This window comes from Scedosporium apiospermum (assembly GCF_000732125.1).
Source record: "Scedosporium apiospermum strain IHEM 14462 chromosome Unknown SEQ_SAPIO_0100, whole genome shotgun sequence".
Lineage (NCBI taxonomy): Eukaryota > Fungi > Ascomycota > Sordariomycetes > Microascales > Microascaceae > Scedosporium > Scedosporium apiospermum.
Genome location: NW_015971801.1, coordinates 411,941 through 438,116, shown reverse-complemented (window position 1 = coordinate 438,116; position 26,176 = coordinate 411,941). Strand labels below are relative to the sequence as shown.

At 51.9% G+C, this 26,176-nt stretch overlaps 3 protein-coding genes and 2 pseudogenes across 3 annotated transcripts; 3 read left to right on the top strand and 2 right to left on the bottom strand.

The window, feature by feature from the left end:
* Nucleotides 1-4,010: 4,010 nt before the first annotated feature.
* Nucleotides 4,011-5,846, top strand: SAPIO_CDS6173 (annotated as a pseudogene; the record flags this gene model as incomplete).
* A 6,226-nt stretch (nt 5,847-12,072) lies between these two features.
* Nucleotides 12,073-15,342, top strand: SAPIO_CDS6172 (uncharacterized protein; the record flags this gene model as incomplete). The annotated part of the gene is made up of 2 exons (XM_016788347.1): nt 12,073-12,165; nt 12,418-15,342. The coding sequence occupies 2 exons, from the start codon at nt 12,073-12,075 to the stop codon at nt 15,340-15,342; spliced, it is 3,018 nt and encodes a 1,005-aa protein (XP_016642104.1).
* A 492-nt stretch (nt 15,343-15,834) lies between these two features.
* On the bottom strand, nt 15,835-17,172 carry SAPIO_CDS6171 (uncharacterized protein; the record flags this gene model as incomplete). The annotated part of the gene is made up of 5 exons (XM_016788346.1): nt 15,835-15,861; nt 15,937-15,962; nt 16,037-16,371; nt 16,466-16,885; nt 17,024-17,172. The coding sequence occupies 5 exons, from the start codon at nt 17,170-17,172 to the stop codon at nt 15,835-15,837; spliced, it is 957 nt and encodes a 318-aa protein (XP_016642103.1).
* Nucleotides 17,173-21,507: 4,335 nt separating this feature from the next.
* Nucleotides 21,508-22,110, bottom strand: SAPIO_CDS6170 (annotated as a pseudogene; the record flags this gene model as incomplete).
* Nucleotides 22,111-23,310: 1,200 nt separating this feature from the next.
* Nucleotides 23,311-25,350, top strand: SAPIO_CDS6169 (uncharacterized protein; the record flags this gene model as incomplete). Its single annotated transcript, XM_016788345.1, has 4 exons — nt 23,311-23,381; nt 23,461-23,708; nt 23,901-24,001; nt 24,178-25,350. The coding sequence occupies 4 exons, from the start codon at nt 23,311-23,313 to the stop codon at nt 25,348-25,350; spliced, it is 1,593 nt and encodes a 530-aa protein (XP_016642102.1).
* Nucleotides 25,351-26,176: the final 826 nt, after the last annotated feature.

Below are 26,176 nucleotides of genomic sequence, written 5' to 3'. Positions count from 1 at the left end.
CCTGGCCTGTTGTTACAGGTCATTGTTCGTAACGTGGCTGAGCATGGGGTTGTTGAGAGTGGAATCTGATGATGGCTTGATCTGTGAAGGTTGTTTGGTATTAAGCATTTTGCGGGACGGACTTGCACGACAACTCGACTTGTCTGCCTTCTCATTCTCTCCCCCCTCTCCCTCTGAGTTATTGCCTCGTACAAGTACCTTCGGAGGCCGAAAGCTAAGAATATCCCCAAGACACCTATGCGTAGCTCTACAGGGCTAGAAGTGTGCAACTCACGACAAGGAGAAGATCCGCATATCGATGTAACATCGAACTCGTGGCAAACGCAGATCACAACGACCAGACATGGTCTCGGTCTCGGGAGTCCCACATGGTCGAGCCCAAGCCTTGGGAGCCAAGCAGCGGCAGGCTGGGTTGGGTTGCATCGTCAAATACGCGTATTCCCCTTCGATCGCCTCCTTCGTTTTCCAAGTTGGGGAAACGAGTCTTCTTCCCTTCCACGCTTCCACTTCCATTGGCATGGGTCGCATCGCAGCCATGAAATGACCGGGGACGAAATCCGAAATCCGACGGAGTGGGCGGCCCTGCCAAGGACAAGGGGTGTATCAAAATTGGCATCGTGCTGGATATTATTAGCCTCCGTCTCTGGCCTCTGGTCTCTGGAGCTAAGATTTGTTTGTTAACTCCGAAGCCGAAGATGGGATCTGTTTTCGAAAAAAGCTTCTTTGAATCTGGATCTGCGCTTAAACATAGATACAGAGGCAGGCTGAGATAGATAACTGGGGATATTCATCTTCCCACAACAAACCCGAGGTCCAATTTTCATCCGTATTTTGTAATCTGATTAAGCTTAACTGTAGGAGAACTAAGGTCTCGACTTCGCACTCTCCACTCCATCCTTCGTACCACTCACACTTCGTTGTTGACATCCACAAACGCCGGAAACTACTCTGTACTAGCAGAGTGGAGTTCGCGACACACCGGGCAGTGGAGCTGTGTCCTTATCTGTCCGGACAGGGGGAAAACAACAGAGATGCCATGACATTGGAAAGGGCTTGTGTCGTGGCGATGAGGGAACCAGTTTACGAGTGACGTCGGAGGAAGAATAGGGGTTGAGAATGGAAATAAGGGGGTGAATGGAAGCCACATCAATGTAGAAAAACTGAAGATTGGATATGTTGTGTGGTTCTGTTGTAGAACAGAGAATGCCCAAGGTGAAAGGAGGAGGAGACACACTCTTGATCCGTCCCCGGAATCCGCAGGAGTTGAAACCAGAAACGGACGGAGTTGAGTTTTTGTTAATCGGCGGCGGAGTCTTCGCCCAGTCCGATGTGGATCAAATTATTAATGTTTTTGTAGATTGTGGCCAATTTTGAATGGGGCGGTCAATGTGGACGCTAAATCTCCGTTCCGTTTGTGTCACGGTGTTGGAGATTGATGTTTTGATTTGGAGAAATTGGCGGGGGCGGCCTCAGTGGAGGTCAGCACCTTGATGGGAATTAGTGGGGGGGCTTTGATACTGGCCCACCCACTTAACTCCACTAAATTACCGCTGCCATCTTAATTTCAACCTACGAATAATTCAAGCTCAAATCGAGAAGAGTAAAGATGAGGGGCGAAGGATGGAGATTGCTTGATCTATTACGAAGTACTACATCGCGTTTTGTGGCATTGCGCCTTAAATACCAGATATTGAGGTTCTGGCTGAACCTTTATCCTGCCCTGGCCACCAGATCTCGGCATCCTTCAGTATCTGCCCCTTCGCTTCGCACAGTATTACCATCCCGCTGGTTCTTGATACTGGGTAGACCCTGGCCTGACCTGGCCAATATCGTTAAGCTGAGCACGACCATGCTCTTGTTGACTTTGGTGTCTGGTCTGTTCTGGCTTTGCGCTAGAACATTAAATCAGGGGGAAGCCCCACTATCAGGTCTGTCAGGTCTATCAGGTCACTGACCACCAGGCCGTGGGGTGATAATACTTTGTGGTCCTGGTTGACAGCCGCAGCCTAGATCATTCCACAATCCACAAAAGAACCTTGATCTGTTCGTATGACAACGTCCACAACCCCGAAAACTCTGCGACTCATTCCACATTTCATTGCAGCTTACGAAGCAATGAGAAGCGAACATCTCATTATATCAGGCTGATAATCTTTTTGACTCCCCTGTAGCTGTGTCGTCTGCATCGATCGAGTCATGCCGTCAATTTTATGTGGAGGAGTTGAGCATCTGACAAGTTACAAGTGGCAACTACCTCCTGGCGACTTGCCCTGGAGACTTGTCGTTTTGTCTAGTAAACGTCACCATTGCACAGCATGAATTCTGGGGATCTCATAAAGAAGTGCCAAGTAAAACTAGCCAGAAGGAGATCGAGGAAGAGAGACCCGACTCAGGAGGCCAAGGAAATGGTAAAAGCTCCGACTCGTGCGGATGTCATTTCCCGCTCCTTCTACCCTTTTCGTGTTGAGTGGTTAGCAAGGTTACCTGAGAGCCATGGCCTGGCCAACCGCTATTTGCATGCTCATGCATGGGTGGGAGTGGAAGCGGAAAATGATGAATTCGGCAGATTTGAGGATACATTCGATGTACAAAGTATTGTGAAGTATTGAGGTACATTTAACTTGTATTACTCGTGCTCTCCCTCGTACCCACAGACACAGGCGCATGCACGGGGAAGGTGGGAAGGTGGGAGCGAGCCGGAAAAGTGGGTGGAAACTGCAACAGAAAGTGACACAATCGCCACTAATAGAAGCAGGAAGGAGGCATGGAGATGAGGTGCCATGCCTGCGCTCCTCATTCCCGATGCGTCTCCCTCTCCCCCGTTTTTCATGGCCGGATTTTGGCATCATTCCACCGAATCCCGCCGTCCAGGTCCAGATTCCCATTTACCAGCGCAGATCCGTCCTCAATGGGATGGGTGCGAGAGTTATGCAAGTAAAATCCGCCATCCTGAATCCCCCCCAACCCCAACCCGACCTCGGCACGCTTTTTCCGAGCCCGGCGTACCAAGAGACAGTCGGATTTAGGTTATTATAACCTTTTTCGAAAAGAAGATGCTAGTCTTTCCGCCCCTTCGTGAAGGCGGGGATGTTTCCACTCGCACCAAAATCCAAACAGGCGACCTCCTCCCGCTCCCCGTTGCCTTCCACCCCCTGCTCATTCGGCCGATAGTCCCCATCGACCCCAGAACCCCTGTTCAGACGATGATACAGGCCCGATGCTATATCTTCCCTCCCCTCCCTGGTTCGTTTCCGGCGGTTGTCGCTTTTTTCCCTGATTTTGTGGATTCTCATTTTCTTTCTTCGGGCTGTAGTTGGAACCCGCCCACCGAGCCACTTTTTATTTATATCTGCTCCTCCGGACGACGATCTGTATCAGCTAACCGGGTGATAACGCCTCATTCTTCTCTTTAGTATTTGTAGAAATTAAATATTGCGCCAACTTATTTCCGGACACACAAGAATTTCTTATATACCCGGCGCACCTCTTGACCTAAACCATCTTACCGGGTACCGAAGACACGGATTACACCTTATTCGTCTGAATTCTTTTTCCCAAGAGCGATCAAATCCCTGGAATATTGAAACGGGATCCCAGCCTGGTATGTTGTTCATTATATGCCATATGAGTTCGGGTATAGCGGGAGGCGATACGATACGTTGGCGCCCATATTTCCCATCTTTCGTGTAAAGATGGGCTGGGATGCTGCGAAGGAAACGGCAATTCATGTGATGGAACTCTTTCTGCTTGTTTCATGGAATGCCAATGGGTTGGAAAAGACATGGACGGGGAAGATTTCTATCCACATGTTCTGGGGCTGTCGAAGCTTGGGATCCGCGCCGTTGAATTGTATCGCTTTTCACGCCAAATCGATTCTCATGAACCCTTCCTGCTCGCCCCAAGAGACTAACATTTAGATACAGGAAACAGCCACCTAAGCACACGGACAAGGAAAGAAAAAAAAAAAAAAAAAAAAAAAAAAAAAAAAAGGTGAAAGAGAGAAGGACGAAATGGCGCCAGCTGCAGCGCCCCACGCCCACGCCGGCGAAGGCGCCTCTACCAACCCTCCTTCAACCTCTTCCTCCACCGCCTCTTCCAACGAACCCACACTCGCCGAAAAGACCGAACTCGCCGCCGCAGAGGGCCACGACGCCGACATCCCCTCCAACATTGGCTACGTGCTAGACGAGCGCGGCGAGAAGCAGAGGCGCAAGTCCATCTCGAACCAGAGGAGAGCATCTCTCGCCCTCCGGTCCGTCAAGAGCCATCCTACCCCCGCCGCTGCTGGAGATGAAGAGAAAGGGTCTGGGGCCGAGGATGGGGAGATTTCCGACGAGAATATCGTTTGGTGGGATGGTCCGAATGATCCCGAGAATCCGTTTAATTGGCCTTCATGGAGGAAGGTTGTTACGTGTGGGTTTGTGAGCGGGTTTACGTTTATTACTCCTTTGGCTTCGTGTAAGTCTTCAGCCCTAGAACAAAACTGCGCTTTCTGGCGGAAAGAGGAGGAAATAGGAGAAGAAGAACTGACCATGAAAATAGCCATGTTCGCCCCCGGCGTCCCCGAAATCATGCAAGAATTCCACTCCCGCAGCTCCCTCCTCGCCGCCTTCGTCGTATCCGTCTACGTCCTCGGCTTCGCCGCCGGCCCCCTCATCTTCGCGCCCCTCTCCGAGATCTACGGCCGTCTCTGGGTCTACTTCGGCAGCCTGATCCTCTTCGGCGTCTTCATCATCGCCTGCGCCGTGGCACCCTCTCTCAGCAGCCTCATCGCCTTCCGTTTCTTCAGCGGCGTCTTCGGCGCTTGTCCTTTGACCAACGGCGCGGGAACCATTACCGACATGATTGCCCAGGAGAAGCGTGGCGCTGCGATGGCCATCTTCAGTATTGGCCCGCTTCTGGGTCCCATTATTGGTCCTGTCGCGGGAGGTTTCCTCGCTGATGCGGAGGGCTGGAGGTGGATCTTTTGGGTCCTGGCTATTGCCATCGGCGTGCTGGCCATCGGCATGTTCATCTTCATGCGCGAGACCTACGCCCCCGTCCTCCTCGAGCGCAAAGCCGCCCGCCTACGAAAAGAAACGGGAAACCCGCTCCTCCGCTCGAAACTCGACGTCGGACTCTCCCCGCGTGACTTCTTCGCCCGCAGCATCGTCCGCCCGTGCAAACTCCTCATGTTCGACCCCATCTCCATCATCTTCGGCATCTACCTCGGCGTCGTCTACGGCTTCCTCTACCTCATGTTCACCTCCATCACCCAGGTGTTCCAGAAATCCTACGGCTTCAGCCCTTCCAACGTCGGTCTTGTCTTCCTCGGTCTTGGCGTGGGTTCCATGATCGGCGTCGTTTACTTCTCCATCACATCGGACCGGAATCTTAAGAAACGCGCCGCCGCGGCTGACGCCGAAGCGGAACGGACGGGCGTCCCCTCCGAGGGCATGAAGCCCGAATATCGTCTTGAGCCCCTCCGTGTAGGCGCCGTCCTCCTGCCCGTCGGCTTCTTCCTCTACGGCTGGACCGCCGAGTTTCCCGAGAAAGTCCACTGGATCGTCCCCATCCTCAGCCACGTCATCATCGGCATCGGCATCCTCATCATGATGCTCTCCCTCCAACTGTACCTCGTCGACGCGTACACTACCTACGCTGCCTCGGCCCTCGCGGCGAATACCGTCGTTCGCTCCATCGCCGGCGCCGTCCTGCCCCTCTGCGGCCTGGAGATGTACGACAAGCTTGGTATCGGCTGGGGCAATAGCTTGTTGGGCTTCATTTCGCTGGCGCTTTTCCCTGTGCCTTTCCTTATTCTCAAGTATGGTGAGACGTTGAGGAAGAATTATAAGATTGATTTGTAGACGGTATCTATTTATGGGAGCGTTTGCTTTTTTCGTCTCTGTCTTTCCTTGTTTCTTGTCATCCTTTCTCCTCTGCCTGCTATCTCTCGCGTTTATTCGTTTATTTTTTTTTTCTTTCTTTCATGCTGTTCTTCTGTCACTTGGATACCCTTCCCTTCCTCTTCCTCTTCCGAATCTACGTCTAATGCTCAACTTCCCTAGAGGTTGTTCTAGCCTCACATCCTCCTTACTCAACCTCCTCCGCAAAACCGGGAACAGCCCTTCCACCCTCATCTCCCGCATCTCTATTCTTAGCTCATCCACGGTGCATACCTCGGCCACTGGAAATCATTTTTCGCATATAATACACATCTAGGGAAACCGGCATTATAGAAAGGGGGTATCTTAGAATTTACCGCAATAGAAACGAAAAATCAAAAAGGAGTTCGTATTCACGATTGATCTTGGCCCCCGTCCCGCATACCTATTTTCGGCTGCGGTAACTTCGTAGTTAATGTTGGCCTCTTTCTTCGTATCATTTTATCCTCCCCCTTCACGCCGACACACTCTCGTTTAGAACCTCACCCACATAAACCGACATGTAGGTCTCGTTAACGTGCCGCCGTAGCTGACGCGCGAACCGGCTCTCGGCCGGACGAAAGAGTGGGTGCGCGAGGGACCAGGGAGAGGGGTCTCTCTGAACTGGAGATTAGTGGGGTCTAAACCGGGTTCACGGCACCAGTTCAGTTGGGGGTTACCGCGGGACCGGATATTGTCCGGTCCGGAGTCGTCCTCTAGCATCTACCCAATCCGCTGCTTAAGTGCTATAAGATAGCTAGATATAACACCCAAGATCAAAGTACCAGTGCCGGAAGATGTCTTACATCATTCAGTGTCTCACGTCGACTCAGATCTCGCTTACTTTCTTCAGATGACGAGGGCATAGAGTGCGGCATATGAGATGTCAGATGCTTGATCCCCTTCGCATTGCCCCTTGGGCACTTGCCAAAGTGGAGAGGGAAAAAGGATCATCTCCGCGCCAAGCCAGAGCAGAAACTTTGCGCGATACAAGATCACCGCCTCTCCGACGCAAACTTTTGCCTCGTCCCATCGGAACTTATACCGACATTGTGCCTGTTATTGTTCCCGTTCGCACCTCATCTAACGAGGTCTTTTTGTGCTGCAGACAGGACGGGATGGAGGAAGAAGTGTGAGGGGGCACTTATACGACGTCTCCACCGGCAACCTCCCATTTCCCCACGATCTCGTCGTGAAGCGAATTGGCAAAGGCGAGGGGAGAAGAGGGAGGTGTGGGGGCCTAGCCCACTAGCCGTCCAACCGGTTCGGACTCTGTCTGCCAGGGAAGCGAACGTTCGGTTTCCATGTAGATCCAGGAAATGCACAGCTGTAGATTGGAGCGGAGACGGGGCATAATCACCTTCTGGCTAAAACCGAGCAGCAAATTTCGGTGGGTAAAGGGCAATGAAAGGGAGGGGCGGTGGGTAGCGCAAGGAAGGATCTAGAGCGGTAGTTGAATATATCCCCGGGATTGGATGCATGAGTCGGCTTCTCCAACAAGGTGCAATTTCGACCGAGATGACCGCCCGTGTTACCTGGGCCTCGAACGACGTGTCTAAGCAGGGACATCGACGCTAATTGTTGGGCATTTGCTTTGATCATCTGGTGGTTTTCCTTCTTGTTTTTTTCCTGTGAGCCCCCCGCATGCGGTGATTTATCTTCGTAAGCGATGTGTGCTTGCCGCTCTCCGTTATTTCCGCTACTCTGGGAGAAGAATAAAAGAAAGCCTAGATGAAGTGTCAGATGAGATCATGGAGTCGGGCGGCCGGGGGTCAGACACGGGAGAGCGGTGGCTGCTAAATTGCCGCTCGGTAACAAAAAAAGAAAGAACATTGACATGATTGAAAGGCTCTATTGATAAATAGAGGCTTCGCATGCGCCAAGACCTGCTTCGCTTTCTGCCCGGGTGTGTTCAACCGAAGTGACACTCCTTGAACGATGCTCGCCGAATCTTCAACAACTTTGAAGGGGGCAAAATGAATGCGTCTCGGACCCTCGGTCGCAACGTGGTCTGGTGCGTCTCCTAGCGCCAGGCAGTCCGACACAGCTTCATGCACAACACGGTGTGAAAGATCAGCCCCTCGACGTGTGTCGTCTGTCTGGTCTCATCCACGAGCTTCGCTGGGCGATTTTTAGCCAATACACAGGGATTCCGTTGATACGGGCCCGGAGCACCTGCATTAGATGTGTGCGTGTCGACCTAGGACCCAGGCTGGGCATTGAGGTGTTTTCAGCTGTCCTCGACCACAACCCTGGAGGTTAGGTGATATTGGGCTATTGGCAGGGTTATGAGGTATTCATGGCGTCTGCGGTTCAAAGCACGCAAGAAGCGGCGCGGACGCGGATCCCAGGGATATCCCATGAGACGATGAAACCCTGGGCTCGGCGAGACGATGCCATTTGCAGCCATTCGGAAAATCCGGTGATGTGGCGAGTCGTGCTAACTCGAATTAATCGGACCTTGCAGTTCGTATTGCCCTTACGATTCAGCTAGGCGCATGTTGGAGGCTGCAGACAAGCGGGGCGGATTGGCAAGCTCCGGCGAAGGGTTGCACTGAGGTGTATATTTTGGGGTCTCTCTGCCAGTTATTTCATTCTACTGTTTTGAGAACGGCTGCTCGATCTGACCATTTCCACAGAAGGATCTCTCTTGAAACTGTTTGGCACGGCCCGCGAACGGTGAGAAAATTGTGAAAAATAAGAGATTTTACATGGATTGAGAATGACATTCTTAGCTATATAGCAGAAAGTCTATAATTTTCGCAGAATAAAAGAAGGAAAAAAAATAAATAAAAATAAAGATGGATGGGGATGGACAGGGCAAAATTAATGAGGGCAGTATCATGTAGATGGGATCCAGAAATGAGAGCAGGTTCACGTACATGTGGGTGGGTTGGTGTTGCATCATTCGCTAAGAATCTGCTGTGGTGCAAGTACCGACCGACGATTTGGGAATGTTTGGGGATATTCTGGCCGTGAGGAGTGAGAGACGAAGTACAAAGGTGAAGCACAGGAATAAGGAGGGAAAAAGTAATATCTCCAAATGACATCTCTGTGTTCGATGCAGAAATAAGGGACTTTTTGAAGTCCACGTCAGACCCTTGCCGTTTATTATCAACTACTTCGTAGTTCGTTTAATATTTTCTTTTTGTTCCATTCTTCTTCGAAGCTTCCTTACATTGATGAGACCCCGGGTCGGCCTTCCGTTGGAGACGCTCCCCACTGATCAAAGCCTCCACGAAGTACGAGGTAACGTTGAACTTAACACTTATTCCGAGTATCTATGCCCGAGGAAGCTTCACATGGAGTCGGAACTGATGTCACTTTCTCCTTCAAAATTTCTCTGGGATGTTGCGGACACCCCAAGCTACAGGGTGTGTGGGACCAACTTCGCAGAGAAGCTGTCCAGTCATCAACCACGGTCTTGCTTCCTCTCCTTCCTCTGGTGCAACCTACGATGTTTTGCGTGCTGCTAGAGGCCCTGCGGTTCCAATTGTCCTGTCCGCACATGTACACTCACACCCACCAAACCCCAAGTATCAGGCATCTTCATTGATCAAGATGTGACCGTCTCCCCCATATGTTGCCTTCTGTCCACTGAGTGAGACCGGGGTATTGTATCAGATGAGGTCGCAGTGAGGGCGGTTGCGGGATCTCAAGATGACATGGATGTATCTGCCATCAACGACGGATGCGATATCTCATCGATCCTCGGTACGAAGTGCTTATCTCTCTCTTTTTCAATTAACCGTGCACTCCCTTCCGCTTCTTTGCTCCTTCCATCGAATTTCCTTCTTGAGAATCTGGAGGATATCTGTTACAATGATGCAATGAAAAGGGGATCGTTGAACTGGGTGTTTCCTGGAAATGGACATGGGCATGGAGGAGACTTAATGCTTGGCGGTTCCTGGCGGGGCAAGTAGCCCCACCAGGAAGAAAAAAGGAAGGAAGGACGGTCGTGGCTTGGAAATTTTCTCGTATTATACCGTCAATGACCCAGTCCGACGCGGGCAGCAGCTATCGTCAGTCAGTCGTATCGATACATTAATGCAAGTATTGCTGGTGCAGTTTCCAACTTCGTCGTTCGAGTGGTACTTCGTCGTGTAATGAGGGTCTCTTGCCTCTTGCTTGCTTCAGTTGAGAAATCGCCGAGGAAGCTGCGACCGTTGACACTGACTACTGGTACGAAGCTATGCAACTTGACAGCTTCACGGGCAGGCGCGGCGCATCTGGCCAGTCTGGTGTAAATTGGCATGTGGCTGATGCCTGGCTCGGTCCAGCTTTTCTTCTCCTTCGTTCTAATCCGCCCGACCAACTGATTTTCCCATGGTTCTCACGATGCTGTCATCACCCCTGTTCAATTGGTTTTTCGAACATTTCTTCCACTCCATCAGACACTCGACTCTCTGGACGTGGTTGATTCTGTGGACAAATAAGAGAAGAAATGGGTCATGCTCCGTACTATGTACTACGTAACCACATCGGTACCGGGCCCGCACCAGATTTGAGGTTGAGATGTCAGATCAATGCAAGCTGATATTTACCCGGATCTGACCTAGTCTCAAAACCCGTTCCAGCTTCTCATCCCTCCTTCCACTTCGTTGATTGAAACTTTCGGTCTCCGCCGCCGTCTTGGCTTGGTGATGTCACCACTATTTTCTGCCGCTCCTCCCTTTTCTCCAGCATGGTACACCACTTGGCTGGAGAACTGCTTCCTCGTGAGCCAGCTAGGGGAGTGTACATGCACATGGATCGTCAAATGTATGAGTACGACCATCTCGTGTGTCACCACGTATTTCCGCCCCCTTGCTGCTTCTACCATACAAAACCTTGTTCGTACTCTTACTTCGTACCTCGCCCAGCCCATACGAAGTACGGACAGCAGGCGAGTGGATTAGGTGCAGCAGTCTTGGACCAGGCGTCCACATTGATCAATTATGATGGCGGATTGATGTTGATCGTCTTGTTGCTCCTGCCAGGTCTAATTCTAGTGGCCAGGCCCACCGGACATGGCCAGCCGCTAATGCGTCTGTTGTGGCCTAACCATCGCCTCTCTCTAGCTCATTCAATCGTTGCTCTCAATCTCATAAAAGAGCGTCGCTCTGCCTCGTCAGCTTTTGTCATTGTCATACATTCTCCAGCCTGGAATTGTTCTGCAACTGCTTAATATCCAGCGCTGCCTTTTCTCTCGACCTTCGTTTCCATTTTGCAGCTAGCCCTTTTTTTTTTTCTTCCCTCGACATCACCCAGCGGCTGGATTAATATTTGATTTTTCTTTTCCTTTCTTGCATTCTTGTATTTACCTTCGGACCCTCGATCCTGCGATGCCGTGATGTCTCCACACCAAGACCAAGACCCTTCTTCCCTCTCGTGTCTCCCATCGCTCCGACCCTGCGCAGTGTCTCGCATTTTCTCCATCTAATCTCAACACACATTTCCTTGGCTAGCTCCACCGATTTGCTCACGTCGCTGAAACCGGACCTTTCTTCGCCCCTTGTGTATATTTTAGTTGATTTTTTGTCTCTTGTACCTGCTTTCTGTTTCTCTTTTATCGAGCTTGACCTTAGTATCTTCGCCCTCGAAGTTGCTTTATGGAGGGAGGACTCGCGCCCTAGCAAACCCAAGAGCTCTAGCACTCCAGCACCAGTTCATATCGTAACACTGCTGAGGCGTCCAACAACCCCGACAACTGGCCCAAGTTAGATCCGTCGTCCGGCGTGCATCTCGACCTACCCAGCGCATCTCTCTCGTCCGGTTCCTCAGCTGGACAAGATCGGAAACCGGGGGATTCAGGGTTCTCGATCTGGGGACCTGTGCCCATCATATATCCAGTCCCGTCTAAGGGCCTCGTCCCTGTGTTCTGTTCTTGTACGACCAAGGCGGTATTACGCGCATGAAAATCGGGCCTCCGGACTTTCACGCCACTCTTCTTCGACATCCTTCATATTTTCAATTCCTTTACCCTAATTCTTCCTGCTCGCTTCGGCCGCCTTTGCTTGGCCCGAAAAAATCTCACTCCCGGTGTTTTATCCGAAACTAGGTTGAAAATCCCTGAGAGTCAAAGACAAGAGACAATAGAGGAGAGTACACCAGGTTCTGCACCTACCCCGGAAGTCCGTTCCGCATGCCACACCATACTGCCTAACGACGTCTTTATGCTCCGCCCACTATGATGGCCGCCCAAGAGCAACCGCCGGTAAAACGGCGACGGTCAAGGTCGAGTAGCGTACAGCGGATGTTAGATTTAGAGAAAAAGATCCGGGTAAGAATCATCAACTCTCATGCGTCTAAATAGCCAACCCCCTCCCCATCGGTCACTCTCACCTCACCTCACCTCACCTCACCTCATCCACAATCATCGCCACACTGTTACTCGAGATGGCCGTCGCCAGACCATACAAACCCCCAATGGCGACGTACTCATACCCATATCCACGGCGGGTCTGATATTTTCATCCAAATTCTTCAAGATTTATATGGCCTGAAACACAGACTAACTTGTTTGTGATTTTAGGTGGAGAGGTTAAAAGCTGCACCTCGAGATCGCAAACCTGCTCCTGGCTTGCTCACGGATTCTCCCAGCCGGACCAACAGGCAAAGCACCTCCTTAAACTCTACTCCGCAGCACTCATCGGTAAACCTTCCAACCCAAACTTGGGCCAGTAACAGCAGAATCACAATTGAAGACCCTGGAACGGTACGAGCTGGTAGCCAATCCGACCTGTTTCAAAATGGATCCTACTCTGCTAGGGCTCGAGAATCCTTAGGTACTGCCGCAGCGACCCGGATGGGCATGACTCTCGCCAACGCCGCGCAGAGCAGTGAGGTCGATGTCGACGTTGCCTCCCCCAGCACCCAATCACCACGCGAGAAGCGGAAACAGGATAAAAAGGCGAAGCGTGCTGCCAAGACCCCAAGGCTGCAGAAACCGCCACCATCTGCATCGAGGACACCTCAGCTTTTCGCTCGCCATTCAGTCCCTGTCCCATCGACTGCACCTGGATATGACGTTCAGAGCCACCAACGTTCCAACTCGTACGGAGATCCAAGCAGCATTATCGACTCTGGAACGAGGCAGTCACGTCGCCGGTCCGACTCTATGAACTCGATCACGTCGGTCTCTTCCATCGCATCCAAAATCAAGGCGTCTTTCGAACTGCCTCGAGGCCGGAGCACTACCCCGCGTGGTGAGCGGTCGTCAAGCTTCATGGGGGGGATTAAGCTACAGAAGGAGCGGGAGGCTGAAGCTGAGTGGGCGAATCGTCAGGTGGGTCCTGGCGGAGAATCTTACAATATCCCTGCACGCTACATGTATAGACAACCCGGAGGTTCCAGCGTGGGGCGATCTCACTCGCGCTCATCAACCTGCAGTGCAGCGTCGATCTCAAGCATGGCTCCCCACATCATCGCAAATCCTCAGGCTCTCACATTTCCCCCGCAGCACCGACACCGCGGCCCGCCCACCGCTCTCAGAAAACCAGCACCTATCTCTCGATCCCGGTCGTCATCCCGGTCGCCCATCGTCCGTCCAGAAGTCAGTACGGATGCGGATTTACAACCACCCGCAAGCAGAGAGGGCCTTGGAGATCCTTACAGCTCGCAGAATGGCTCTCGTGCCGCACTCGACAGCTTGCCTTCCGCTTCCCGACCATGGACTGGCGAAGGGCCCAATCGGAGTAGGCCACAAACAAGCGAGAGTCTCGGGAACCAAGGTCTCAGCGATGTAGCCGCTCTTAGCGCCGTACTTAACAGTGTTGATCTTAGTGACAGTGGACCTCGTCGGAATGAAGGCGCGCCAGTGCCATCAGAGAAGGACGTGGTTCTTCCTAGTCCTAAACGGTTGAAGAACCCTATGTTGGAGGGTAATAAAGAAACGCGCCCCATTAAGCCGGAGAAGCAGAATCCGTCTTCATCCTCTGCTCCCGCTCATCCAGCTACCGCCACAGACCCAGAACGGCCCCAACACAGGCGCCGGGGGAGTTCCTTCCTCGGCATGAAGCGCACGAACCTGTTGTCACCAATGAAGCCTCGAAATCAACGAACGGAACAACCCGAACCCGCGCCTCCTGAGCCGAATCAAGATGCGAAACCTCACCAAGCAGAGCGACCACGGAGAGCAAGCGCCATCCGGCAATTCAGGGATGCAGCCAAAGCTGCTTTCCACATCAGGTCGCCCTCCGCAGTACGAGGAAGGAGGAATAGCTTAGTCTCCGGTCAAGTGTCGCCTGCTGGCACGGCTATTGGAAGCGGACGGACAAGCCCGTTCCCCGACATTGCGGCTATCACGACGCCACCAGCGATTCCAACGCCCGAGGCAACAGACACTGCAGCACCGTGGTCACGCAAAGAAACTGTTCCAGAGATTAGGGATACTGCGGAGACTAGGGGTCGTCCGCCACTCACACACCAGAACAACGCGGTGCGTCCCTCGGATCACTCATCCATCTCTTCCTATGACACGGCACACTCTCAATATCTCTCTACGGTAACTCCAGACACCTCACGCCCCCAGTCCGAAAGGGGCCTTGTGAGTACTGCCGATGCTGATGACGGCCAAAAGGTTCTCCCCGACGATGACGACGACGGCAAATCAGGTTTGCCATCCGGTACACGGCCGACGCTAGGAGGCGTTAGAAACGTATCTACACCGCCGCCGGGTCCAAAGAACGCGCGGCGGGCCTTTCGAATGAGCGGTGGTACCGAGACACTTGTAGCTCCAGTTACGAGCCAGCCGAAGACGGAACCAAATACGTGGCCCCTGAAGGTGGAAATTGATGCCGAATGGGTCCACGTCACGGCGCCCTTCAAAATGAAGAGCGGCCGACAGCTTCTCGACGTCTCTTTGATCCCACCACCCCTTGTTCTGCACAACCAAACGGGTTCCATCGACAGCAACATCTCCAACCCCGACACGCTCACCAGAGGCAGCGGGGCATCATCTCCGCAAATTAGGCCTAATCGGCGCGATAAGGTGTACAACGATGACGGAGTGTCTCTGAACACGGACTCGAAGACTAGCGTTGTCTCGCGCGAAACCAAGACACCTCCATTAGCGTCCTATCTCGACCATGTGAGGAGGGTTGGCGGCTCGGCGACCCCAAAGGGTAGCCCTCGTCCTAGCGGGGCTTCGCCCTTGTCAAATCCGCCTCGAGGACGGACCCTCGTCTCTGAGGCGCATGTTGGGGAGACCCTGTCCAAGGTACTAGTGCAGTGCTGCAGCTGCCGGTATTTCCACGACATGCCGACTCGAGTGTACGAGCGAATGAAACTCCACGGCGACACCAGAAGCAGCACGCCGACCATACCCGCCTATACGCTCAAAGCGCCCGAAAAGCGAGGGTCCGCCGCGGTGAGGTGTCCCTGGTGTAGACATGAGATGGGCATCAAGTGCTGCTCGGGGTTCTTAACATCCGTCCATCTCAAGGAAAAGCTGCATTAGAAGAAGAAGCAAAGAGGAGTTTTCTTTTTTTTTTTTTTTTGTCTATGGAAAAGGCCACGAAAAAGTCGTGGACCATTTATGCATTCGCTTCAAGATATATTTCTTTTGTGTTTTCAGGATCATTGAAACAAACACGCATATCATGACTGATAGAAAATGGGATTCAGGGCCAAAGGTCGGCTGGTAAACACATTATCTTGGAGTAACATGGCTTTCCCATATTATGACATTTGGATGCGGTGCGGATGATTGTGGACAAAGGGGATACCGAGCCAGTTATTTTGTACACGTTTTGGTGAGATCAAAATAGAAATTTACACTGGACTGTATTGCCATCGCATTTTGGGGACTGTAACGAGCGACGCAACTAAAGCCAAGAGGGCCGCAGCACGGTTGCAGCCAGGAAACTCACTAACTGCCTTGGGGACCCTCCCGAGAACCTCTATTTCTCTATTGATATCATCATTTTTACACTACATCTTTCGCGCCTGTCTATTTTGCAATTTCAACACCTCCAACCTATCGGGAATGGTCAGCGGTGCTGTTCAATGCAGAGAGGGGATAAGGGATAAGGGGTAAGGGGACATGACTCACAGCTCCTAACGCCTTCTTGAGATCACCTGCAGAAGAGAGACGTGTGTTAGCTAGCTATCATTTCCCGAATACTGTTCCTTCTTTCTCTTCGATGACATACCGTAAATAGCAAACTGCCCAGCCGTCAAAGCTCCAACCATAACCAACCTCGCGCCCAACCCGCTAAACGACCCACGAACCCCAAGCTCCTTGCCAATCTTGATGAGCCTCGAGGTGTTGCTCTCGCCGGGTTCGCCCTTGGTCTTGTTGATCTTGGAGAGCATGGTGTCGGCGGGCTGGGAGATGATGGCGGCGGCGAAGCCCGCGATGAGGCCGGAGCCGAGGTTGACGGCCGTCTGCATGGCGTCGCTGGTCTTGGACTTGTCGAAGAATTTGGTGTAGGCGAGCTCGGCTACTTTTTCGTAGACGGCGAATTTGGCCATTGTGTAGGGAACTCTAAACTCTATGTGAGTAACAACACCAAGAAAAAAAAAAGAGAAGAAGAAAGAAGAGAGGGGGAAAAGAAACGGCATGAGGTGCCAAAACGTACTGCTTGAACAGAATAGGCCCAAACCCGGAATAAAAAGCGCCCACACCCTCCTGCCTCAAAATCCTACCAAACCCCGAAACCAAGCCACTCGCGAACCCCGGCTCACTCACCAACCGAATCCTCGTAGCCTCGAGCGGACACAGCGCGATGTCGGCGAAGAACTCGGCACAGGCGGACGACACGCAGTAGACTGCGATGCGATTCTGGCGGGCGTTCTCGTAGCCGATGACGTTGATGGATTGCTGCTTGAAGAATTCGTAGCCGCCGAACTTGAAGGCGCCTTGGAGGAAGTATCCCGCGAAGGTTGGGCCGACGCCGGTGAGGAGGGCGCCTGCTCCTTCGGCGCGGATGATTTGGCGGAAGGTTCCGAAGATGCCGCGGTTGTAGGTTTTGGGGTCGAGTTGGATGCGGGTTTTGACGCTGGGTTTGGAGGGGGCAGGGTGTTAGTTATTGGGGTCCGGTCGTGAGGGTGGATGAAAGAAATGGACGGCGGATTGTTTCCATCGCGAATAGAGCTTGGAGAGCTCTTCCTTCGATTGAATTGGGGAGTGCACTTACACGTCGACGGGGGTCAGAGATCCGTGGGTGACGGAGCAGCACACGGCGCCGGAAAAGGCGTAGCGCGAGTAGAGGTTGAGGCCGGAGAGCTTCTTGGGCTCGGCGTCGAGCTTGGAGCCGCCGACCGGGGCTGCCGTGGTAGCACTCATCTTGTCGGTGTGAGATGAGAGTCGATTGGGATGAAGAGGAGCTAGAGAGCTCTGGGCTGTTTATTTCCGAAGGGAGTAGGCGGAAAGGAATGCCAGACGGAAAACACGTCTAGGAAAAGAGAAGGAATGAAAAAAAACGAAGGAGGGACAGCTGCCGCGACGAGAAAAATGACTGTCTTCACGGTGATCTTAGAGCCATGGAAGGAGAGACTTGTTCGTTCTATTCCTTTGGTCCATGACGTTTCGGTGAAAAGTTATTGGCGAATTCCTCGTGGAGGTAAATACGTGCTACAAAAATGTCCGCAGCTCCTGTCCCCAGGAGCCGGAATTTTTGCTCCCTTTATCAACGCTTTAAAACCAGTGAGTCCTGTTGGTTCTCCTCCATCTGTTGGTCCCGTCCCGATGAGCAAGAACCTCAGGCTGACGTGTCACATCCCGTACAGCCCGTGGTGCATCTTGTGTTACACGACGTTGCTGGGCATGCCTCGTTTCAAGCTCACTTTATTGCTGACGTGACCAATGGGACGGCGAGGTTGGAGCGGAGTGGTCAGCAGGGCGTCTTGGATTCGTCCAAAGATCAAAGGGTTCCCTAGATCAGGATTCAGCGGTTTTACGAAAAAGTGCTGAGTCGCGAAATGGTGGCTGCATGGCGGGATGCTTTTGGTATCCTCGGCCCTCGGGAGATTTCGAGAGATCTGTGGTGGGATCTCGGGTCGGGCATCTTTTATACTGAGGGATCCGAACGGGAATCGGTATAAACAAAGCCTCTAAAATAAACTTACAAGCAGTCCAAAGAAGCTTTGCGGGCTAGCCTCTCCAGGTTAGCAACGTAGCGGGAATAATACCACTAATAATACACTACAAGTATGAAATTGTAAAGACTCCGCAAACCAAAGCCCCGAAATACGCCGCTTCTCCAACGCTTCTGAAATGTAACCTCAGATTCAATCCCTACCGAAAACCCTGGTCTCTGGCTCTCGGAAGTACGCCAAGCGATATGGAAAACCCCAAAGTCAAAGGTTGGGGATATGACAATACAGACATCCTCCAGGTTATCGATGCAGGTGTGGGTGAATGGATCAAAAACGCCATGGGCCGACCCGACAGCTACGCATTTAGAGGGTCATTTTCTCCTCATTCGTAGCGAGCTGTATCGCCAACGACAGAGGCGGGTGCTCCCCACCGGTGTTCTCAAACTGCTGGTCCCGGGATCGAAGCTCGAAGCCCGAAGCAGGCCGCGAATCACGTCAGGCCAGCAATCAGAGACACCCACCTCACAAGATGGCTTCTGCTTGAACATGAAGAAAGCCTGGAAGGGGGGGAACATACGAGAGAACAGCCTGAGCCGGGACGCGCCCAGTTGTCTCGTAGTACGACTGATTCTCCTCCCAAGCCTTCCCAAGTTTTTCGTTTCTGTTATTCCCGTTACCATTCCCGTTACCTTTCCCATTCTCATTCCAGCTCCCATTCCAGCTCCCATTCCAGTTTTTCGAGCATCTGGATGAGCAATCTACTATCTAAGATGTGTGGGGGTTAGTTAACGGAGGTGCCGTTACACCGGGGTCCCGTCCGAGTCCCCAAGCCCTGTCCCTGCACCTCACCACACGTGGAAACACGGAGAAAAGTCCGTTCTTTCCGGTTATTTTTTTCTTTTTTTACCACGCGAAACAGGGCCGGCTCCGTCAGTCTCCATCCGCATTTCGCCGGTCAGAGATTTACGACTTTTAGCTTGCCCAACCTGAGAAGTCATGATTATTCTTAGGGCCGTCCTACGAATCCTTCCCGAGATTTTGGCTGGCACCGGCTGAACAGATGTACTTATTGCGTCCGTTCATGGCAGGTAACCGGCCGATCTTGTTTTCGTACAAAGTAGTTGTTGTCACCGATTAGAATGAATAAAAACTGCAGCGTCAAACGCAAGGAATGTAGAGCTCGGTGAGTTGATTGCTACTTCATACTACGAGGTAGCTAGCCGGGGGTTTGCAGACTTACTTGTACTTGTACTTGGGATGAATCAATGTTGATGGCGTTTCTCATGAGACCGAGGGCGCTTATCACTCGCTCGCACATCTCTCTCTCTCTCTCTCTCTCTTTTTCTCTCTCTGTCCAACTCGCCATTCTGTTAGGGTCGTGAAATAGGGTCTATTCGACGCAAGTTGCTTGGGGAATGCTGGTCTCCTTAGTATATGTTGTTGCCCTCAGTTGCACTAATTCGACATTAGGAGTGACATATATCTTTTTCGTAGACCCATAAGTTTCCATTTTTCATTCTATTTATAGATGGCCCCGTCATAGTTGCTTCCTCTGTCTCTACTTTGTGTGATTGTATCAATCGTGTCCTTCCAGCGGCGGATGTGTACTTGTAAGGGAGGATGGGAATGGGGGAGGAAATCGCGATTGCTTTGGAATTTAATCAATCCAGCCCGAAATTAAGTTGCACATAGACCGGGTGGCTGCACTTCTCCATTGCTGAACTTGCCAAGCAGAGGCTAGAAACAAGCATAAGACAGAGCCTTCCTGGCGTTTGGTGGTTTTGGCCTTCCATCGTACGTGTTCAGACACTGGGACCTGATTGCTTTCCCGTATCATCGATCATCAATCCTTCAATCTAAACCATTTTGTTCAACTTCTCGTGACGATTCTTGCCTGTGCTGCTTCCTCTCAGCAGTCTGCTCTCTAGGATGGCGGCGACCAGTGGGTTTTCGCGAGATGCTCTCTCAGAGGAAACGTCTGTAAGTGCTCCAAACGTCACGCATTCCGTCCGCCCGCACACTGCCCGCGACTATCGTTATGCTGGATCCATGACAATGGCATAGTGATGCTGATTTGGGACTTCAATCATCTAGGCTGTTGAGGGTGTAGTGTCAGCATCACCATCTGCTCCGCTCTCCGGGCCCATTTCGTACGCGGACTCGAGAACAACAATAACGTTAGCAGCAACATCTACAATACATGTAACGCCGACACCAACTGGTCATCCCGGTAACCAGATTTCGACCTGGTCTGCTGGTGGAATCGGCGCAGGAGCAGGAACTCTTCTAGGTATCATTCTAGGACTTCTGTTAGCCTCATGCTTCCAAAGACGCAACCGTCTTTGCCGCAACTTGGCCATTGGGCGTACACCGAAGCCGACCACGTATGAGTCCGAGCCAGGTCTTCTCCTCACACAGTCGTTCAACAGCTATCTTATAGATTGCAGCAGCGATCGCGAGATCAAGGAAGAGCTTGGCTCCGTCTGTTATTTGATCGAACAACATACCTGGAGAAAATATCATCTCTCGCCAGTTCCGCAAGTCGACGGCTCATCTCTTGCCCATCTTGGACTCAGCGAGGAAACTTGCAACCGGATCCGAGAATTGGCCGTCAGTCCAACGACTCGCCACATTGCAATCCGTCATTTGTTGGTCATTGTGATATTCCGAAATATAGACATTTACACCATCGGCCCGCTTTCTCTTCTTCCTCCAGTCGTTAACTCTTTTATTTTGTCGCTCCCCAAATCTAACATCTTGGACGGACACACAACGACTGGTAATAACTGCGTCCCGAACAACCCCCCCCTCCCCTCTTCCCCCCCGCTAAACGTGGGGAACTTTAAGAAGAGTTGTGCTGACGGAAAGGAAGGGAATGTCAATATCGTAAAGGCGTTAATGCTTTGGAGACGCCACTCTGCCTATCTACTGCACGAAAGGCCCCCGCATCGAACCCCCTTAAAACCACCGCCAAGCATCAAGACTCAAATCGAGACACTCGCAGCCATCCTGAACGGTTTTCTGGGACAGTTCGCCAACACAGACGTAGATCCGATCACTCTGCACACACAAAGGACCCATCTGGAAGCTGTGATTGGCGAGGGTGCCAAGTTCGGTTACAGAGTTTTCTCTGAACCGTGTGCTTGGCGGTTTGTGTTCGACGACTCAGGCCAACCCCAACAACAAAGTTTAGTCGTGAAGCCAGGTCTGCTGCTGCTTAGCAACCATGAAGGTGAACTGTATAAAAATCCTCGAGTGGTTATGGAGCCGGAGATGGAGATAGTCGACAATGCGGAGACATGAAGCAACTGTATTTACTTGCGGCATGAGTGGAGGTGTGCCTTTTTTTTTGGGGGGGGGGGGGGGGGGGGGGGAGATCTAGATTAGTTAAATGGGAATGAATGGCTATGGAATACAGAATACACAGGCAGGCAGATACTGGCATCACAATGCCAAACGTTAAAACTAAAGCTGTCCTTGCGAAACTCTCTGTACCCATGTCCCTCATCCTCCTCACTTAAACCCGACGGCACTACAGCATGTGTAGAGAAACGACCGCACGTGTCTCTCTTCCTCACCAAAATTAGCAGTCAAGTGTCGTGGCCACGATGGATCCACACTTGCTCCTCTTGCACTCGCTTGCCGGTGTGTCTGCGTCGCTTCCCATCGACGGGTTCGGTATCTCGTTTGCCGGCCTGTCTGCGCCGTTCTCAGTAGCCTCATTCAGTATTTCGAGATCAGGATAGACCTTGGGGAGAGCTTCCCGCGCCTCTTCCCTTTCCCTCCTGATGGGCTCCAGGACAAGCCTGTTTCGAGCGTTCTCGGATGCTTGCTCCATTTTGTTGATTTGCAGTTCCACTTCAATACCTATCCTCTGCACCTCATCCGCTTCCCTCTTATATTTTTTCTGGTAGATGAGATTCCACGTAAGCCTCACGCACGGGCTTGCACTTGCGCTCTCTAGCGTCTGTTGGGCTTTTTTGAGGGCCCGGTGAGCTTTGGATACTGTTTTATCCGCGCTCTCAATGTCTTCGTCACGAACGCCTTTGGGCCTCACGCTGTATAGAGCTGTCAACTTCCCCAAGTTTCCTTCGAATACCAGAAGCTCCGTTTTGGCGGATTCGATGTCGGGGATTTTGCCTCGGAAACTAACAGCGGCGTCGGTTGTTTGGGGCGCCGGGGCCATGTTGGACGCTAGAGGCCGCAGGAGATCGTTTGTGCTGTAGTCAAGAGGTCGGAGCTGGACAGCTGAAACGTGTTCACCTTGAAAGTTCTTCAAAGAAGGACGAATAGAGAGGAGAAGGTTGTGAAATGAAGATGATTGTTCTCATCAGACTACTTTTTTGAGAGACTTTGCGGCGGACAAGTAGGCTCTCGTCTGTGGTATTAATACTTCGTACAGGCTCTGCCCTGTTACATTGCCTAGATATAGTCTGCTTTAGGAGATAGTAGGAGAAGAGTCCTTTTTAGTCGCATTTCGTTCTAGCACCCTCTTCTTGACTGCGGAATCCTAGGCCAGACGCCACCATCATGGTCCATCAATGTGTCGACTGCATACGTCTCGAATCAGTGAAGAAGGCCGGCGCGTAGGAAGGCACGAAATAGAAGGCATGAAATAGAAGACACGGGAAAGTCTATTCTATTACGTCCAAAAAGAAAATACGCTTTCTTTTGCAATACATCACATCCACTAGCTATTCTGGCTGGAGTATTGGGACCAGACAGTAGTGCCGAGGCGCAACAGAGAGGGGAGACTGGAGAACTAGCACCATCGACCCATCCCCAAATCAAGGCAGGCTTAACACTATGGTCAGGACATGAGCCGTGGAGGTTTCAATTGCTTTGATAGGAGTCATAGGGCCTAGGCTCCAATGCAATGAGAAAGGGGGGGAAAGGCCGGGGGTACGCATATCCTGACGTCCGGCTTTCTGCAGGCGTTTTGTTCGTTGGTTCCGCCGCTGCCCGAAATCGTACAAATCGAATTCGTCGGGTGGTACGTAAATTTTGCGTCCTATTCCTCCAGCGGGGATCTGTCAAGTGGTCCGGCCCATGCCTGCTTTGCGAGGTACCTGGACGTGGAAACGGACGAAGAGAGGAGGGAGGCTGTCTCAGCCCCATCCATATCGAACGAAGCCTCATATGGACAGACATTTCCCGCCCTGAGCCGTTCTCAAGTGGCGCGGGTTTAAGCGTTTGTACCTCTCTTCCATTACACTTCCTCCGACATTGGGTTGTTGTAGGAAACCTTTTTCATCTCTCAACCTGCCCCGGCAGAGCGAGCTGTCCTCGCCCTGACATTTCCGCACTCGCCTATTTCATAGTCATTCACCTGCCCCTTCCCTCTTTCTTCGTTTAAACGCCGTCAGAGTCATTACAGATCATAACGATGAGGAAGAATACGAAGAACGGCAGTGATATTCACGTCGTCCACGATCCTGGACAGGGATCGACAATCGAGTATTTGACCACCTTTCTTTCCCATCGACAGAAAAGCAGAGCAAGAAGACGAAGAAAAGCAAACGCTAATCCTTCCTAGCATAGTTGCCATTCATGGCCTCACTGGCCACTGGAAGGAGACTTGGACTCCCAAAGGCACTGGTGCTTCGTACTTCTGGCTCGCAGAAGCTATCCCAGAGACCTGCCCCGAGGCCCGCGTCATTTCCTGCGAGATCCGCAGCCTCGATCAACACGCTATCGACAACCTCATCTTTAATCTCATTGACGACCGTGAAACCCATGGTCGAACCAAAGTGCCGCTTGTGATCATCGCCAAGAGTTTCGGTGGTACGTTTGCTAAACAGCTGTTCATCAAATCAAACAATGATACATTGCCAGAGGTACGGCTACTACACTCGTACATCCGCGGGTTCATGTTTTTTAGCACCATCCATCAGGGTGGTCCATCCGAGGACACGCGCCAGGTGATTCGGAGATCATTCTCTGATTGCTCTGAATTGGATTCTTTCTTTAATCAAGTCAATTTCGTCAACCAAGAGTTTGAGGCCTTGGGCGGCTTGGAGTTGCCCATAGCATGCTTCTATGAGACGGAACCTATCAGCCAAGTAGATGAATCTAAGGTATGTATGTCCCTTGATCAGTGTGCGTCGTTAAACATCTCACTGACTCTCAACTTCCAACCCCCACCCCCACCCCCCAAAAGAAGATCATATTGGTCCCGGAAAGCCAGTCAACACTGAGGGGCAAAGACAATCGAGTCATCCCTTCCGACCATATTCACATAACCAAATTCAAGGATGGTTCGGACGCCTCCTTGAAGAACGTAATGCGTTCCCTAAGGGGACTGGTCTCCAAGGTACTCGATCAAGGCCTCAAGATTCTCTCTATAGACGGCGGCGGCGTACGGGGGCTTTTCTCCGCCTTGGTGCTTCGGGCTATCATGGAGGCCGTCCGAGATATTGACACTCCGGAGTTTCCGGATATACCCAAGCCATGTGACTACTTTGATCTCATGTGCGGAACGAGTTCTGGCGGGCTTCTTGCAATAATGCTTGGTCGTCTACGGATGGATGTTGTTGCCTGTATCAGAGAATACCGCGCTCTCGCGGGTGAGATCTTTAAGAACTCGCCAAATGATCCTCAAAAGTTCTCGAAATCCATCATACGCAAGCCATGGTTCCCAGGAGAGACACTGGAGAGCATAACCAAGGGTCTTGTAACCGACTACTTACCAACAGTAGAGAAGGAACATCTCAAGAGACAGGGTATCAAGGTTGAAGATGCACCCCTACAACCGCACACCCAGACGGGCTGTCCCACTTTCGTGTGTGCTCGTCCGGTTGCCGAAGATAGAGGCGACAACAAAGATCCCCGTCCTGACCGCCTTCGGACGTATTCGTCCCCTTTAAGCGAGCCTAGCTCGGGATGCAAGATTTGGGAAGCCGCGCGAGCGACCTCAGCTGCGCCTTTCTACTTCCCACCCATGAAAATCAACGGTATTGACTATGTCGATGGCGGTATGGGAAGTAACAATCCGATCAGGGAGGCTGTCAACGAGGCCCAGCAATTTGGGTCCATCTCGTGCATCATCAGCATCGGCGCTGGGCGTGGTGATAAAACATCGCCTAGAGGCGGCCTTGTTTCCCTGCTTCGGTCCAACTTGAGCGACGTAACGGACACGGAGGGTGAGCACTGCTGGTTCGTGGAGGGCAATGATAAGCTGAGGGTTGAGTACTCCCGTCTGCAGGAAGAGACTGACCTAGGCAAAATCGACCTTGCCGACTGGAAGAAGCTGGAGGTGATTGACAGTCTTGCCCAAAAGTATCTCCAGAGTGATGAGGGGAGGGAACAAATTTTTGAAGTGCGCAAAGCTACTTTCGAGAAAACATGGAGAGGGGAGGATCTCGGAAGCACCCTCGGACGCGGCATCGTGAACTCCACGGCAAGCTTGAACTCGGCCAACGTGTAGGATGCATAGTTAACATTGGATTCCCCACTTCCTTCTTTTCCTCTTGACAATTGGAAATTTGGTTGTTTCCACTTACTTGGTAGGCTGGTCCCCGCGGTCTCAGCAGGCAATTCTCGCGTTAGGTTCAGAAGAAATATCACCGACTCTTAGCCCTGTCTGTCCCATAACGGCACGCCCTTCTTGACTCTATCCGGTCCATAATCCTTGAGGTCTTGTTGCCGTTGTGCTCTCGAGTCTTGCTTGCTGCTCCTGTAATACTGGCCTACGCGTCTGAGTACACTCCATTGTTGAGATGAGTTACCAGACAGTACAAGGCGTCTTGCTGAAAAAGCTCCAGGCATATAGACCAGGGAATCATGATAATAATATAGGACATAAGATAACTATGGTTTCTCGAGTTGGATGAACTGAGGGTCCACGGACGGGGCGGACGTGGTTTTGCTGTGGTCCGTTAGCCGAGACCAAAGAAAAGTGCTTTACGCCGATATCTCCTACGATGCTTTAAAGGAGTACCGGGTCCCACTTTCCCGCATTTTCGAAGTAAATTGAATCAGACGCGGGCTTCCGGAGCTTGGCGTGGACCGCCCAGACAGGGAATATCTCAATGCGGAATAGCATCATTTCCGCTCATCCTCCAACGCTCAAACACCCTCTCCTCCGAACACGCTTACCAAAATCCTTGACGGGAACGCCCTTGAGGAATAGGTCATCAACCTCCTCCAACGTCTTCCCACTACGCTCAGAAATACAATCCCGTGAGGAAACGACAGCCCAGGAAACCATGGATCCAAAAGTAAACGCGACCTTTGAACAGTGGTTGGCGTAG